Source organism: Micromesistius poutassou (genome assembly GCF_964030765.1).
Source record: "Micromesistius poutassou genome assembly, chromosome: 4".
Taxonomy (NCBI): Eukaryota; Metazoa; Chordata; class Actinopteri; order Gadiformes; family Gadidae; genus Micromesistius; species Micromesistius poutassou.
Window position 1 is genome coordinate 4,413,464 of NC_140274.1, and position 16,340 is coordinate 4,429,803.

The 16,340-nt window shown below is 39.4% G+C and overlaps 3 protein-coding genes across 3 annotated transcripts; 1 reads left to right on the forward strand and 2 right to left on the reverse strand.

Moving 5' to 3' along the window:
- Window positions 1–1,429: 1,429 nt before the first annotated feature.
- LOC311342402 (extracellular calcium-sensing receptor-like) lies at window positions 1,430–5,156 on the reverse strand (the record flags this gene model as incomplete). The annotated part of the gene is made up of 9 exons (XM_084467241.1): window positions 1,430–2,337; window positions 2,488–2,611; window positions 2,700–2,927; window positions 3,129–3,407; window positions 3,544–3,750; window positions 3,991–4,260; window positions 4,406–4,492; window positions 4,636–4,930; window positions 5,047–5,156. 9 exons carry the CDS (start codon window positions 5,154–5,156, stop codon window positions 1,430–1,432), a joined length of 2,508 nt encoding a protein of 835 aa, XP_084323367.1.
- A 1,566-nt stretch (window positions 5,157–6,722) lies between these two features.
- On the forward strand, window positions 6,723–10,200 carry LOC311342153 (extracellular calcium-sensing receptor-like; the record flags this gene model as incomplete). The annotated part of the gene is made up of 8 exons (XM_084466991.1): window positions 6,723–6,817; window positions 6,901–7,195; window positions 7,292–7,581; window positions 7,729–8,024; window positions 8,470–8,675; window positions 8,785–9,006; window positions 9,097–9,220; window positions 9,302–10,200. Exons 1-8 carry the CDS (start codon window positions 6,759–6,761, stop codon window positions 10,198–10,200), a joined length of 2,391 nt encoding a protein of 796 aa, XP_084323117.1. The 5' UTR covers window positions 6,723–6,758.
- A 571-nt stretch (window positions 10,201–10,771) lies between these two features.
- On the reverse strand, window positions 10,772–16,139 carry LOC311342403 (extracellular calcium-sensing receptor-like; the record flags this gene model as incomplete). Its single annotated transcript, XM_084467242.1, has 9 exons — window positions 10,772–11,685; window positions 11,781–11,904; window positions 12,003–12,230; window positions 12,359–12,637; window positions 12,776–12,982; window positions 13,076–13,345; window positions 13,440–13,526; window positions 13,696–13,976; window positions 16,079–16,139. 9 exons carry the CDS (start codon window positions 16,137–16,139, stop codon window positions 10,772–10,774), a joined length of 2,451 nt encoding a protein of 816 aa, XP_084323368.1.
- Window positions 16,140–16,340: the final 201 nt, after the last annotated feature.

Here is a 16,340-nt window from a genome sequence, read left to right on the forward strand (position 1 = left end):
CGCGCCCCTTCCACGTTTAACGTGTAAAAATAAAAAAGGGAAAATTTACTGGTCGCACATGCGTGACCAGATGTAAAATTCAGTCGCACACTCTCAAATTTTGGTCGCAAAATGCGACCATTTGGTCGCAGTCTGGAGCCCTGTACCTTAGTTATAGCTCCATGATCTCAAGCCAAGGTTAGGCATCATTGAGAAAGGTGTCCTAACACTTAAAGGCTACTTAATGACCTGTATTTGAATTGACTGGATCTTTTAATTAAAACTAAATTACTGAATATTTGAATTTTAATATTTTGAAAAATGAAGAAAAATCCATCTTATCCATTGTTGTAAGACCAGATGTGAAATACACAATTAGTGTCTGAACGTGATAGTGGCATATGTCGTGTTTTAACTCTTTAGGTCCAGCAGAGGGTGGGGAAGTGCTGTACGACCATAGTTTGAAAAACAACATACTCAGTTCCGTAAAAGTTTTAAGTAGCAGATTTAATAAATGAATGAATAGTATTACAGATAAAAAAAATTAAAGTTCTTGCAGATCTAGCATTTCTTCTAGATTTTACTATTTATTTGGACCCATACAGTCAACGGGTTGACCTGAATTAACATTGTGAGGTACAATAGACAATTATGTAAATGTGTCACCTCATTGCCATATAATGACAATGGTAAAGTGAATGTTAAATCGATTGAATATTAAAATGCATCTTCTATTCTCAAATACTAACTGACTTGCTCCACTCTAATCCGAGGCCCAACCAGCACTATGACACTGTGGTTGCAATGGTGTTCTGTGTGTTGCTAAGATATTAGTAGTCTGGTTGTCTGGGTGTCTGGCATGGTTTGCGTGGCTGTTCTAGGTGGTTGCTACTAGGGCATTGCTTCTTAGGTGGTTGAAATGCAGTTATCTATATACCTATTTACCTATATTATGCTGAACTGTATTCTGTAAGTAAAAAGGCGTGGTTCTCATCATTAACATCTTTTTAGCCAAGTATTTCAACATTTGCTTTCAAAACAAGATGACACACCACATGGCTATCGTATGATCCACAGTTCTGTCATGGTTTTATCAAACACAACAGTATCTTCAGTCATTATATATCATTAGTAATATACAGCATACATTGAACCTGAGATCCTTAAACAAGCCTAGGGTAAACAAAATACAAAGGAAGTTGCCAAATTAGGGCAGTTGAATTGAATGCTTAAATTTGCAGTAATTTGGAGAACAATCAAATGGTCACGTCTAATGGATTTAGTACTCGCTAGATTGGAATTTAGCCCGGTCACAATCTCGGGTATCCTGATTCGGAAAAGTTGCAACCAGTCTTTATTACCTGTCATCGTAACTACATTGGTGTGCTTAACCAATTGCGTTATAATATCAGGGCTCTTAAAGATTCCTGAAAAAAGTTTAGTGTATGATTTAGTTTTTACCTCTACCCATAATAGATTTTTTGGTATTTTTCTCAGGTTTAAGCAAAATGATATAACACTTTGGACAAAACAGTGCTGCCAACAGCCCAAAACTAGAAGCGAGAATGGCAAATACCTCTACAGCATCTGCATATTTTCCAGGGGAGTTAATATAGGCTGGGATAAAGGCTATCCAAACAGCACAGAAGACAAGCATGCTGAAGGTGATAAACTTGGCTTCATTGAAGTTATCTGGTAGGTTCCGTGCCAAGAATGCAAGCAAGAAGCTGAGAATAGCCAGTAAGCCAATATATCCCAGCAATACTCCGAATCCAATTGTGGACCCTACAAGACACTCAACAATTATCTTGTCATTGTGATACTGTGTGTTTTTATGAGGTATTGGTGAGGAAGACACAAGCCAGGTTGTACAAATTGCTGCTTGGATTAAGGTCAGAAATACAATAGTCCCCCTCTGTTGCATTGCCCCAAACCACTTCAGACTACCACCCCCACCTGGTTTGGAGGCCTTGAATACCGCCAGAACTACCATGGTCTTCACCAGGATACATGAGACACACAGAACAAAGCTGATCCCAAAGGCTGCATGCCTCAATTGACAAGTCCACAGCCTTGGGTGACCAATGAAAAGTAATGAGCACAAGAAGCACAGTTTGAGTGACAGCAGAATGAGGAAGCTAAGCTCTGAGTTGTTGGCCCTAACCACTGGGGTGGTACGATGATAGGTGAAGACTCCAATAACAATAGTGCATAAAAATGCGCCAGATAATGAAGCTGTGGTCAAGGAGATGCCCAGTGGTTCCAAGTAGGAAAGAAATTCCATGCTTTTTGGAACACAGTGATCACGTTGTGAGTTGGACCAAAAATCCTCTGGACAGCTGGTACATTCTGTTGAATCTGCCAAACAATAGCAAGGTTCTATCAGGTATATATTACGTAATAATTTATCCGTCTCTGTCTGTCACTTTCTGTCAGACTCTGTGTTTGTGTCTCTTGATAGATATATAGATATATCTATAATATGCATGCAATGTATTGCAAACAAACCTGTCTCATTGCTAATTTTTCCTGCTGAACATGGGATGCAGTCGAAGCAGCAGACAGGTTCACCCTTCTTTCTGGCCATGCGGGTGCCAGGAGGACAGCTGTCACTACACACCGATTTGGGTGGCTATGGGGAGAATAAGTTAATTGCATTAATACTATTTCATAGTAATATGATGGAGAAAACATGTGTATCTGACCAAATGTAAGCGCACCTTTCTAGATTCAAAATTCCAAAAGATTTTGTCTTCATCAAGGATGAGATAATCGACTTTCGATGCCAATTCTTTGACCTCTCCTACATTTTGAACCTCTGTGCTTCTTTCTGGCAGCCACATCCAGTTCATCACATCATAGATTGGTAAAGCATCCCCATTTTCATTAAATGACACTTGATCACCAAAATGTGTAGTGAAATTCACCATTTGCAAGTAATGTACAAGCTATAAGGTAAGGGAACAAAGAGTGATACACAGATGATAATCATACTCTTAGCAAGTGTGAAACCATGGCGTACAATTTACTTCTTAATCTGTTAACGTCTCGGAATACTGTTTTTCTGAAGCCAAATTTATTAAAGGTCATGTAATCTTTCAAAAATGTACTAAAGTCACGTTTAATACAATTTAAAATGGAACTCTGACCTGCCATGCTTCTAGACTTTGTAAACTGGCACAGCTTTGATCTTTGAATGGACCATTCCCTGGAACACATTGCAGCATATCCTGTAGGGCATGTGCAAGGGAATATACTGCCTTGTACACATTATACTCTGGCCTGAGGTTAGACATATCCAGGAATTCATTTTTTATATTCCTTAGAACCTCATTCCCTGTACATTGTCTTTCCTGTGTCAGGTTTTCCACCTCCATTCCAGCAGATACAAACTTACAATGAAATATATTCTCCCAAAACTGCTTCACCTAAAAAAGGGGTAATCGAATCAACCATAAATAGCATTTAGATCACATATATATTTAAGAGTATTCCTACGAGATATATTAAAGGCAGTGTGTAAAACTTGAGATTCTGAATCAGTCTGTAAGAGGAAACCCGCACTAAATTGTTGTCCTGGCTGCTGAGTGTTTCATTGTCAGGGTGTATTCTCAGTAGGAAGTCCCTTAGTCCTGGTATCTCCCCCCGGCGGATGGCAATACCCAGAGCTCCTGCAAGAAAAGGCATGTAGCTGGGGGTCTGTAACACAGTGGCTGCAGTCCATGCTTCGCTGGCGATCCACTGCAGGCCTGTAACATTCTGCTTTACCACCTGAGGAGTCAGTTGTGTAATTCAAAGGGTCAATTCAAATAATGAATATATTTCATGCTTTTTTACTGAAATATATCTGAATAGGATAACAGTAAAAAATATCCAAAAAGGCTTCCACATTGTGTTATACCTTAATCAATTGAATCACTACTTCATAATGCCATGAGCCCAAATTAACTTTGGGCTTGATCTTACAAATTGTTAAGTGGAATCATATTTTGAAATATCTTAAACCCTAACCTCTTGCATAAGATTAAGCATGTGGGTCTCATGTGCAAAGACTATAACCACACGGCTGGTTGATTTCCGCATAATGCCAACTATCCTTTCGTATTCAGTTCGGTAATTCTTCCTTGGCAGAGTCTCCAGATAAGCCAGGCAGCCTCTGCCAGACTGTGCCAGGTCTGACTGTAAGTATCGGGCGGCGTGGAGGCCATAGTCATCATCACTGATCAACATTCCAACCCAGGTCCAGCCAAACCGCCTCAGAATCTGGAGCATAGCTCGCACCTGGTTGGACAAAAAAAATTGAAACAATCTGAAACGGATTTTGTAACATTTTCCTGCATGTTTCTAATTAAAATATGAACAAGGTTCTTGACTTGTGCATGAAGGTAATATAAATATTGTTATTGTTTTAATGGAATCGCTTTACCTGAAAACCATCACTTGGAATAGTTCTAAAGAATGATGGGAAACGCTTCCTGTCACTCAAACAGGAACATGTGGCAAAGTAACTCACCTGTCGAAGGCAAAGATGCTCAGAATTGTATATCTGCATCATTTTGTTATTGCAACTCATTCAATATACACATAAGGATTCATTTGACCAGATTATTTTTTTTTTTTATGAGCCATGTCTATTTGTAATGGTTAGAAACCTACCAAAGGTAGATTGTACAAGCTTACGATGCTAGAAATGGCAATAGTACGTGTCGAGGAGGAATCTCCCACAATTCCTAGCAAAGGAGGACTCCCGAAACAACTTTCATTTAATTGAAATGGCTCTCCTCTGCCACTGGTCATAGACAGTGCTGCACGGAATGATATCCCTAGTTTGACACAGCTATCATATAAACTGTATCCCAATGATATATTAGGTAGCAGTTTGGAGTTTCTGTTAATTTCATCAACAGCAAAGGCCATGGTCTGGGCCTGTCTGAACCCTAAAACATCAAAGCTGTAAAAACGAAAAGGTTAACAAGATAACAATATTATAGATTATAAGTATGTCAAAAAAATGTCAAGAATGCAGTCTGAATTGACCTTGATCAAAGCAATAGTTGACGTACTCACCCATTACAGATGGGGTCCTTTGGCTCTGAAGTAAAGGATAGTTCAGAAAAGGTTGTGTAAAAGTTTATCCCAAATAACCCTCCCAGAATAACATCACCAAACTTGTGCATTCCATTCAGATTAAATTGTCTCTGTAATATGCAAGAAAAGAGACCTGTTGAAGACATTTGGGAAGAGAAAGAGAACAAAAATAAAAATACACATATAAGCAAGTGTGATTCCTTATGGGCTCTCATAACTGCCCTCTAATATGCCCCCCACCTCTTCTAATGTTTTTTTCTCAAACACTTGATTTTATAAACGGTGTAACCCCTTTGCGATTTGACCTCATTGTTTAATATCATACCCATCTCCTATCAAGACTGGGCAGACATTTTAGGGGTGGAACTTGATTTGCATTATACCAGTGCCATTCAACATAGTCACAAGAGAAATTATTTAAATATTTGAGGCTTGTGAAATCTTGTTGTTCCAATTTGTATTGTACTTCGAATTGTCTTTGAACTGGTCAGAAAACCGGTCATTCAAGCAATGACCACTAGATGGTAGTATCACACAGATTATGTGTCGTCCATTTTCGGCTAACACGGCTCTTGTTATTGTGCACCAAGTAACTACTACTCATTCAGAGTGTGTGTGCAAAATATACAACTCTAAATCCCCTTTCTAAATTGAAACAGGGTGTGTATCTATATATGTGATTAAAGATCACATATATAGACGGGTCCAGTATTTCAGTATTTATGTGTATTTCCTCCTGAATAAAGCCTTCCATCTCCAACATATTGTTTTTAAACTGCACATACTTATCGACGGTCACCTACATGTATCCTGAGAAATGTCCACTAGATGGCGGTATTACAGATTTAATGATTGTGTAATTTATTTTGCTCTGCACTCCTATGTTCATGATCAGCCTGGTCATGACCTTTGTCCTTTTATTCCTCCTTTCTTATCCAGCAACATATACAGCCCTGTCTTGTTAATATTTATTTAAATGCAATCTACCTTATAAGGTAATTTCACCATACAACAATGAAGGGTAAACATTTTTTTAGACCCTAATCAACTAACAGTTCACCAAAATAAACAAGGTTTATATTCAAGTCATCAGTTATAACAATAATAATATGAACACAGTTTGACCTTGTTTGCTTTTAAAAGTAAGCAGCAGACTATAATTTTTAGGTGCGTCTTTGTTTTGTTTGTTGAAATGCACGTAATTTTTCAAATCCAGACTGGCTGCTTGTGTTTGGAAGTGGAGAATACTAATACAATAATAGGAGGATTCAAGACAGTTAACAAATAAGCACTGAAGCAGTAAATGACGTATACACTCTAAGAAAGGGACAGCATCTATTAGAAAGTCTATATAAACTGTAACACGGAGCGCTGCCTGATCCACAACACATGGGGTCATTCTAACAATGACCAGTTTTACCGTTTCTTTTGGGCCAACCCCTTTTCTGAGTTTGGTTGTGCTCTGTCTTGCTCTTGCTTTGCATGAGTCCGCAGATGGCCTTCTACAGAGACCTGGCTCTACAGGGCCTGAGAATGGTGGTAAGGTTGCGATTGGGGATTTTTCTGATGCAGGGAATAATAACAGAATAACTAATTCTGTTAAATGTATGCTTCGAGGCACTCCTCAACCCCCTGTATTCACACTGGAAGGTGACTACCTAATAGGAGGTGCCTTTTCGATACATTACTACATGAAAACAGTGAAGCATAACTACACCAGCCTACCAGAGCCCATAGAATGTACAGGGAGGTAAGTTAGAGGACAAAGACCTGTGATCAAGAAAATTGTATTGGTGATATATACATGTTCAATTTGTATGTGTCTGTCTGCAGCATGGATACCCGAGAACTGCGCATCTCTCGGGCTATGGCTTTTGCTATTGACGAGATTAACAATAGCTCAGGCATTCTGCCGGGCATTACACTCGGTTACCAAATCCATGACACTTGTGCCTCAGTTCCATTGACGGTCCAGGTGGCATTCCAGTTTACCAATGTCCCTCAGATATTGTCTGACAACAGTAAAGTGTGTTCGCAAACTGGAAGCGTGTTGGCTATTATTGGTGATTCTGGATCCACACAGTGCATCAGCATATCACGCATCGTCGCGCCATTTGACATCCCCTTAGTAGGCTGTATATTTTTATTCTGCAGAATTATGTCATCTTTATTTCAGGGCCTATAGTAAAAACAAATCATGTGTAATGTTTTTTTTTTTTTTTAGGTCAGTCACTTTGCTACATGCGCGTGTTTGTCTGAAAAGATGCAATACCCAACGTTTTTTAGAACCATCCCCAGTGACCAGTTCCAGGCCGATGCTCTTGCCAAACTTGTGAAATATTTTGGTTGGACTTGGATTGGTGCTGTCCACTCTAACTCAGACTATGGCAACAATGGTATGGCGTCCTTTCTACAAGCAGCGCACAAAGAGGGTATATGTGTGGAATACTCTGAATCATTTAATCGAAATGATCCAGCCAGCAAAATTCAACAAGTGGCTGACGTTATCCGCAGGTTTATACATTTTTTACTCTTAATATATTCTGAATATTAGGGTGAATGTCATTTTGACAACTGTTATGTTCATAAGACATTGTGAAATGTAGATTGCATAGAAAAAAAGTTAGGCTATAATTTAATTTATATATGACATTTCTACAGGTCCACAGCCATGGTTGTCGTATTGTTTACAGCCACAGGTGATTTGAAGTTTCTACTGGAGGAGCTGACTCGAAATCCTTCTCCTCCTCGCCAGTGGATTGGCAGTGAGGCCTGGGTAACCGATCCGGAAGTTCAGAGTTTCAGGATTTGTGCTGGAGCCATTGGATTTGCTATTCCACAATCTGTCATACCAGGTTTTAGAGAATACATTATGGATCTTTCCCCTGCTAAAGTGGCTGATTCCCACTTGCTTACCAAGTTCTGGGAGGGTGCGTTCAACTGCAAGCTAAGAAAACGTGAGAAATAGACAATTCCTAACAGAATCCTTCCCCTCTATAACTAGAATTAATATAAAACAAATAATACATTATCTAACAGTCAATATTAATATTATCATAATTTAATGTTTCTTTGTCATTAAAGCTTCAACGTGTAACATTTCAACAAGCTTGTAGCTTAAAATAAAACAGAAACATTTCTAGTCAATGCTGATCAATAGTGATTTCATTGATATCCATAAAATCGCATCCTATAATGGATGCATTCAACCAAAAGCGAATGCTGGCCAGCCCTTGACCAAACCCCTCACAGTCACGACACTCAGCAGAGCTACCCTGGTCGACTACTAACTGGGAGGGGCTCAATCTTATACATTGTTGCCCTAATACTACCTGTAACTGATTTTAATCTATTGAAAGAAGAATACTTTCACTTTACATTGTCCTGTTTCTCTGTTTGTAGAAGCTGGCTTAGTGGACAAAGTGTGTGATGGAACTGAAGATCTACAGAAGCTCCAAAACCCATACACTGATACTTCTCAGCTTAGAATCACAAACATGGTTTACAAAGCTGTTTATGCAGTAGCACACGCTGTACACAATATTGTTTGTAAGAAGATAAACTCCACAGTACAATGTGACCGATTTATCAAAATAGAGCCAATGCAGGTCATTATCATTCATATCGTACCTTGATAATTGAAAATTAAACCATATACCATTTTTACACACTTTACTCACACAACATTGTTTTGTTAAATTTTTTTCATCTATACAGGTCCTTGATCAGTTGAAAAGGGTGAATTTCTCTCGTAATGGTTACCACGTATCATTTGATGCCAATGGTGACCCTGTGGCCTTTTATGAGCTGATTAACTGGCAGAAAAATAGAAACGGGGGTCTGGAGTTTGTAACAGTGGGACACTACGATGAATCCCTTTCTCCTGGACAGAAGTTTACTATAAGAAGGGAAATCAGTTGGACAGACAGTGACACAAAGGCAGGGAGAAGTATACTTTGAATCCTTTTCTACTTTTAACTTATTTTTTTTAACTGACAAGGGGTATTTAAATGTTTCTGTGTGCATCAGGTGCCTGTGTCCATATGCAGTGACAGCTGTTCACCAGGAACGCGCAAGGTTCTCCAGAAGGGGAAACCGGTTTGTTGCTATGACTGTGTACCATGTGCTGAAGGAGAAATAAGCAATACTTCAGGTATAAGCAATGGTATTAATCCTAATGTCAACTATAGACATACTGCAAAACCTTCCCTAATTATATATTTCTCTTTCTTAGATTCATCTGACTGTTTGTCTTGTCACAAGGAGTTCTGGCCCAATGCAGAGAAGACCTTATGTCTTCCTAAGCCTGTTGAGTTTCTTTCTTTTCATGAGGTTTTGGGAATTATCTTGACATCATTTTCAGTTGGAGGAGCATGTTTAACCATTGTTACAGCCATAGTTTTCTTCCATCACAGATATACTCCAATAGTTAGGGCCAACAACTCTGAACTGAGCTTCCTTTTGCTCTTCTCCTTGACTTTGTGTTTCCTGTGTTCTCTTACATTCATTGGTCGTCCCTCAGACTGGTCCTGTATGCTTCGCCACACAGCCTTTGGGATAACATTTGTCCTCTGTATTTCTTGTGTTCTGGGAAAGACTATAGTTGTGTTAATGGCATTTAAAGCTACACTACCAGGTAGCAACATTGCAAAATGGTTTGGCCCTACACAGCAAAGAATGACTGTAGTATCTTTTACATTTGTTCAAGTCTTCATATGCATTATTTGGTTGGTTCTGAAGCCTCCTTTCTCTATTAGAAACCTGACCACCTACAATGAGAAAATCATACTAGAATGTGCATTAGGCTCAGCGATTGGTTTCTGGGCTGTGCTTGGGTACATCGGTCTCCTTGCTGTATTTTGTTTTGTTTTAGCTGTTTTAGCCCGAAAACTACCTGACAATTTTAATGAAGCTAAGCTTATCACATTTAGTATGCTTATATTCTGTGCTGTTTGGATCGCTTTTATCCCAGCTTATATCAGTTCCCCTGGAAAGTTCACTGTAGCTGTCGAGATCTTTGCCATATTGTCCTCTAGTTTTGGGTTGATTTTCTGTATATTTGTTCCAAAATGTTTTATCATTTTGTTTAGACCAGAGAAAAACACCAAGAAAAATGTAATGGGTAAAAAATAACTGGTTGATTTTCTCTGTTGATTAATTAACAAGCCTTTGATTTTGAAAGTTAGAAGGCAAACTTAATGATATAACTAAAAAGTTGTAAATATTTTAATCTTCTTGGTATTATAGGCATATTTGTGTACTTAGTTATGTTGTACGTTTACATTTATTAATAAAGCTGTATTTCCGTCATTGTTTGTTTAATAGATAACATAATAAACTGGATTTTCAGTGTATTGTATGAATACATCAATTTGAAATAAAGATTTGTTGAGCTATCCATTAATGCCCAACATTTGTTATAATGGAAAGCATTCCATTATTGCCTGTAATTTCTCAAGCTAAGTATAAGCTATTCATACCCATGTTAGTGAAGAAAGAAGTTGGGAATGGGATATTGGTGCTCTCACCTCTCACTGAAGAGACATAAAGTAAAATTAGGTTTGCGTAATATAATACATCATGAATGCAGGAATCACAATGTTGAATACAAGATTTATTCTCTTTTGGATAGGTTGGTCAAACTAATCAGTAAAGATCTATAACTGACTTACATATACAATTATTCAAAAAGATAACCATGTTTCTATGATCTTGGTGTGCCCCGTCCCATCAAAGCTTTTTTAGTATTTTTCTCAGGCTTCAGGATAATAATGTAACACTTTGGTCCAAATAGGGCCAGTAACAGCCCAAAACTTGAAGCTAGAATGGCAAATACCTCCACAGCATCTGCATATTTTCCAGGAGAGTTTATATATGCTGGGATAAAGGCTATCCAAACAGCACAAAAGACCAACATGCTGAAGGTGATAAACTTGGCCTCATTGAAGTTATCTGGCAGATTTCGTGCCAAGAATGCAAGCAGGAAACTGAGAATAGCCAGTAAGCCAATATAGCCTAGTAAAACTCCAAATCCAACTGTCGACCCCACTACACACTCAACTGTTATTTTGTCTTTGTAATATTGTGTGTTTTTATGAGGAGTTGGTGAGGACGACACCAGCCAGGTTGTACAAATTGCTGCTTGTATTAAAGTAAGAAATACAACAGTCCCTCTCTGTTGCATTACCCCAAACCACTTCAGACTATTGCCACCTCCTGGCTTGGAGGCCTTGAATACCGCCAGAACTACCATGGTCTTCACCAGGATACATGAGACACACAGCACGAAGCTGATCCCAAATGCTGCTTGCCGCAACTGACAAGTCGACAGCCTTGGGTGACCAATGAAAAGCAAGGAGCACATGAAGCATAGTTTGAGTGACAGAAGAATGAGGAAACTGAGCTCTGAGTTGTTGGCCCTAACTACTGGCGTGGTCCGATGATGGATGAAGATTCCAAAAACAATTAAACATAAAAGTGCACCAGATAATGAAGCAGTGGTCAAGGAGATGCCTAGGGGTTCCATATAGGAAAGAAACTCGATGATTTTGGGTTCGCAGTGATCACGTTGGGGGTTGGACCAAAACTCCTCTGGACAGCTGGTACATTGTGTTGAATCTAACAGGAAATAATTAAAATCGTTTTAGTCTTTGCGTTTGACATTATATGTACAATAGATGTGCAGTGTAGAAATATATTTATTGCAAACAAACCTGTCTTATTGCTAATTTTTCCTTCTGAACATGGAATGCAGTCGAAGCAGCAGACAGGTTCACCGTTCTTTCTGGCCAGGCGGGTGCCTGGTGGACAGCTCTCACTACACACTGACTTGGGAGGCTAAGGAGGGAACAAGTTGATTGCATTTAAAAATATTTCATCTTTCATGTTATGACAAATTAAACTTGTCAAGGACAATAGGTAGATTGTAAGTAGACCTTTTTAGATTCAAAATTCCAAAATATTTGGTCTTCCTTAAGGATAAGATTATCCATTTCTGAAGCCAATTCTTTGACCTCACCCACATTTTTAACCTCTGTGGTTCCATCTGAGAGCCACATCCAGTTCATCACATCGTAGATTGGTAAAACATCCCCACTTTCATCAAATGACACTTGATCACCAAAATCTGTTGTGAAATTGACCTTTTGCATGTAATATAAAAGCTGTATTGTAGAAAAGAGGAGTAAATAGTGAAAAAAGTATGCTGTACTATTGAGTTCTCAAATGAACATTATACAACATCATGGGAAAATGTTAATTCTTTCATCATGGAATTGAATTTAAAACAGACCTGCCATGACTCTAGTCCCTGTAAACTGGCACAGCTTTGCCCTTTGAAAGGCCCACTTCCTGGAACACACTGCAGAAGGTCATGTAGGGCATGTGCCAGTGCATATACTGCCTTGTACACATTGTACTCTGGCCTGAGGTTAGACAGATCGAGGAATTCAGTCTCTATATTCCTTAGAATCTCAATCCCTGTACATAGTTTTTCCTGAGTCTGCCCTTCAAACTTCATTCCAGGAGATACAAACTTGCATTGAAATATGTGCTCCCAAAACTGTTTAACCTAATGAAGGGGAATTCATGATAAGGGGGATTCATAAACAAACATAAATATCATGTATCGGTCACATATACATTGAAAAGTATTTCTACAAGATATTTGCTTGCAATTTTGAATCAATGTGTAAAATGAAACCCGCACTAAATTGTTGTCCTGGCTGCTGAGTGTGTCATTGTCAGGGCGTATTCTCAGTAGGAATTCCCTGAGTCCTGGTATCTCCCCCCGGCGGATGGCAATGCCCAGAGTGCCTGCAAGAAAAGGCATGTAGCTGGGGGTCTGTAGAATTACGGCTGTAGTCCAGGCTTCACTTGCCATCCACTGTAGGCCCGTAACATTCTGCCTCACCACCTTTGGATTGGAATGTTTATTTAAAAAAACAAGGTCAACCCAGTAATGCATCTAATGCAACACAATTTTACTTGTTTTTAGAAAATATCTAACCTCTTCCATTAGATTAAGCATGTGGCTTTCATATGCAAAAACAATAACCACACGGGATGTGGATTTCTTCATTATGCCAACAATTCTTTTCAGCTGATCTAAATCGTTTCTCTTTGGCAGAGCCTCTAGATAAGCAAGACAGCCTCTCCCAGACTCGGCCAGGGCTGATTGGAACGATCGGGCGACGTGGAGTCCGTAGTCATCATCACTGATTAACAGGCCTAACCAAGTCCATTTAAACCGCCTAAGAATTTGGAGCATAGCTCGCACCTGGTTGAATAAAAACATTATCAATTTAAAATAAAATAAAAATAGCTTGTGGAACATTCCCTACATGTTTGCTGTGGTAAGGAATGCACTCTACCTGAAATGCATCACTTGGAATAGTTCTAAAGAAGGATGGGAACTGCCTCCTGTCACTCAGACAGGAACATGTGGAATAATAACTCACCTGTCCAATGCAAAGATAGAAACAATTGTTGAGATTTATCTGCATGAATGTCATTAGAATTGATTCGGCTTTGGCTTTTGACTTAATTATCTTTGATCACTAATTTTAAATGTAATAATCAATCATCAACCAAAAGCCTTGTCTGTTTAAAAATGAGGTTACAACTTACCATTGGAACCCTGTACAAGCTAACTAAGCTAGAAATAGCAATAGTACGTGTTGAGGAAGAATCCCCCACAATTCCTATCACAGGAGGATACCCATAACAGCTCTCATTTAATTGAAATGGCTCTCCATTGCCGCTAGTCATAGTCAGAGCTGCACTCAATGAGTTCCATAGGTTTCCACAGCTATCATATAGATTGTATCCCAACGATATATTAGGAAGCAGTATGGAGTTTCTGTTAATTTCCTCAACAGCAAAGGCCATGGTTTGGGCCTGTCTGAAACCTAGAGGATAGAAGCTAAAAAAAAGAAATTATTCATAAACAACATTGTTACATACAGTAGTTAAAATGGCTTTATCAACACAATCTTAGACACTCACCCAAAGCAAATGAGATCGTTTGGCTCTGAAGTAAAATACAGTTCAGAAGATTCAGTATAAAAGTTAAAAGTAAAGATCCCTCCCAGAATAACATCCCCAAACTTGTGCATTCCATTCAGATTAAATTGTCTCTTTGATGTACAAGAGAAGGGACCTGTTGAAGACATATGAGAGGAGAAAGAGACCAAAAAAAAACATACACAAATTATCAAGTGTGATTCCTTATGAGCTCTCATGACTGCCCTCTAGTCTGACCCCGCTTTCTGAACGAAATTATTTCTCAAACACAATATTTATATGCAGTATAATGCCATCCCCTTTGCCAATTTACTTTTTTTTTTTAAATGTATGTATCAAGACTAGACAGACTCTTTGGGGAGGGAACTGGACTGCATTACCATAAGAACATTAAATAATGAATAATATACATCTTTAAAATAACAATTCTAAACATCAGACAATTCTGCGACTTTTCTTCCACTATACCTGGTTAGTGTCTGCCCTGAAATTGGCAACCAAGTGTACGCAGATTTCCCAAAATGTACACAAATTTCAGACAAAGGAAGTGTATTATCTTTCATTGTTATTGTTATTGTTATTTTGTTTGGTTAGAGAGTGGATTCCAGAGACGAGTACTGAATCAGTAAATGGCTTAGACTGGAGGGGGTCAATATCTATTGGAGTCTATATAAACTTGTAAAATCTGATGTAGGTGCCACCAAATTTTTATCAAATTGGCCTGTGTTATTTGGGCCACATAGCTTTTTGGATATTGTACCAGTTGACCCTCTAGCTTTACTGGGCTTCTCATACAAGACTAGGGATGCACCGATCCGACTTTTTCAGTTCCGATACGATGCCGGGGCCTTGCGTATCGGTCGATACCCGATATCGATCCGATATCAGTCAGCACGTTTACATGCAGAGTCATAATCGGGTAACTAAACAAATAAGACCTCAACAGGACTTGTAAAATGCATATAAAATATGTAAACCTTTATCCAATCTACTTTGCACAAAAATCGGCACGTGAACGGACAAGCTAAATCGGATAAGAACACCTAGATAAGTCGTTCATAGTCTGGTCTCTACCTGCATGTAAACAGCATGTTTCGGAGTTCACGTTCTGCGCATGCTTGAAATCATTTCCGGAGGCCGTAGGCCGGAAGTAGAAGGAGACGATATACGTGTTGTTGGCGCCGTTGGAAAACGAGAAACGGCGATTTATTAAGAAAGGTGGCGCAAAAGATAGATGAAGCCGGTGAATGTAGTTAGCCCCTATAAGAAGCGTATCCCTGGCCGCGGGAGCGTGCATGGCATGCATTCATTAAAGGTGGAAGCACACAGACGCTACGCTTCGACTTCACCCAAGGCTGAATTAAAAGTACATGTTTTCCTAAACGTGGGTCATCAATGAGGTTGTTAAGTAGTAACTTCTGGCACACCTGTTAAAATAAACGTTTATTTCTTCCGACGTCTTTATAATCTTTATTCATTCATTGCGCCACGGCCGAACTGACAGGGATATTCTCTGATATTATGAATCTAAGACCGCGTCGGGTTCTCCGACTCTCGGGTACATCCACAACAAGTAAAGACTCGTAGTGTGGTTTATCTTCGGCCATGGGGGAGAATGAATTGGGGGAATGCCGTATACGGACGGGTGGCGGAGGGGCTGCTCCGGTGGGAGAAAGATGTTTTCAGCAGACAGTTGTCAACTCACTTCGGGTCGGCGATTTATTTAAAAAGCTGGCGCAGAAGATGGAGGAAGCCGGTGTCGTGCCAATGTAGTTACCCACTATAATAATTGTATAATCATCAACATGCATTCAGTACACACTACGCTTCGATTTCACCCAATGCTGAATTAAAAGTACATGTTTTTCTAAATGTTGCTCATCAACGAGGTTGTAAAGTAGTAACTACGATCTTTATTCCTTCATTGTGCCGCGGCCGAACTGACGGCGATATTCTCTGATATTATGAAATGCGACATTGTTCCAACCTCTCGGCCGTATGCGGACTCCTCCGCCAGCAGAGCCAGCTCCTTGGGCTGGACTCCGCATATGACCGAGGCAACGCTCGCTTTACACGCATTGCAATAACAGCCGTCGAGCTGGTGTGGTGAGGCTGAAATATCTCCAAATCACAGACCCCTTTGTGCGCCCCATGCTGTCTGTTGCAGCAACTCCACTCAATGCTTGCGCGTCGCGACATGCATGACGTAGCCCGTGTCGCGTAATATGTTTTAAAATATTATTTAAAAA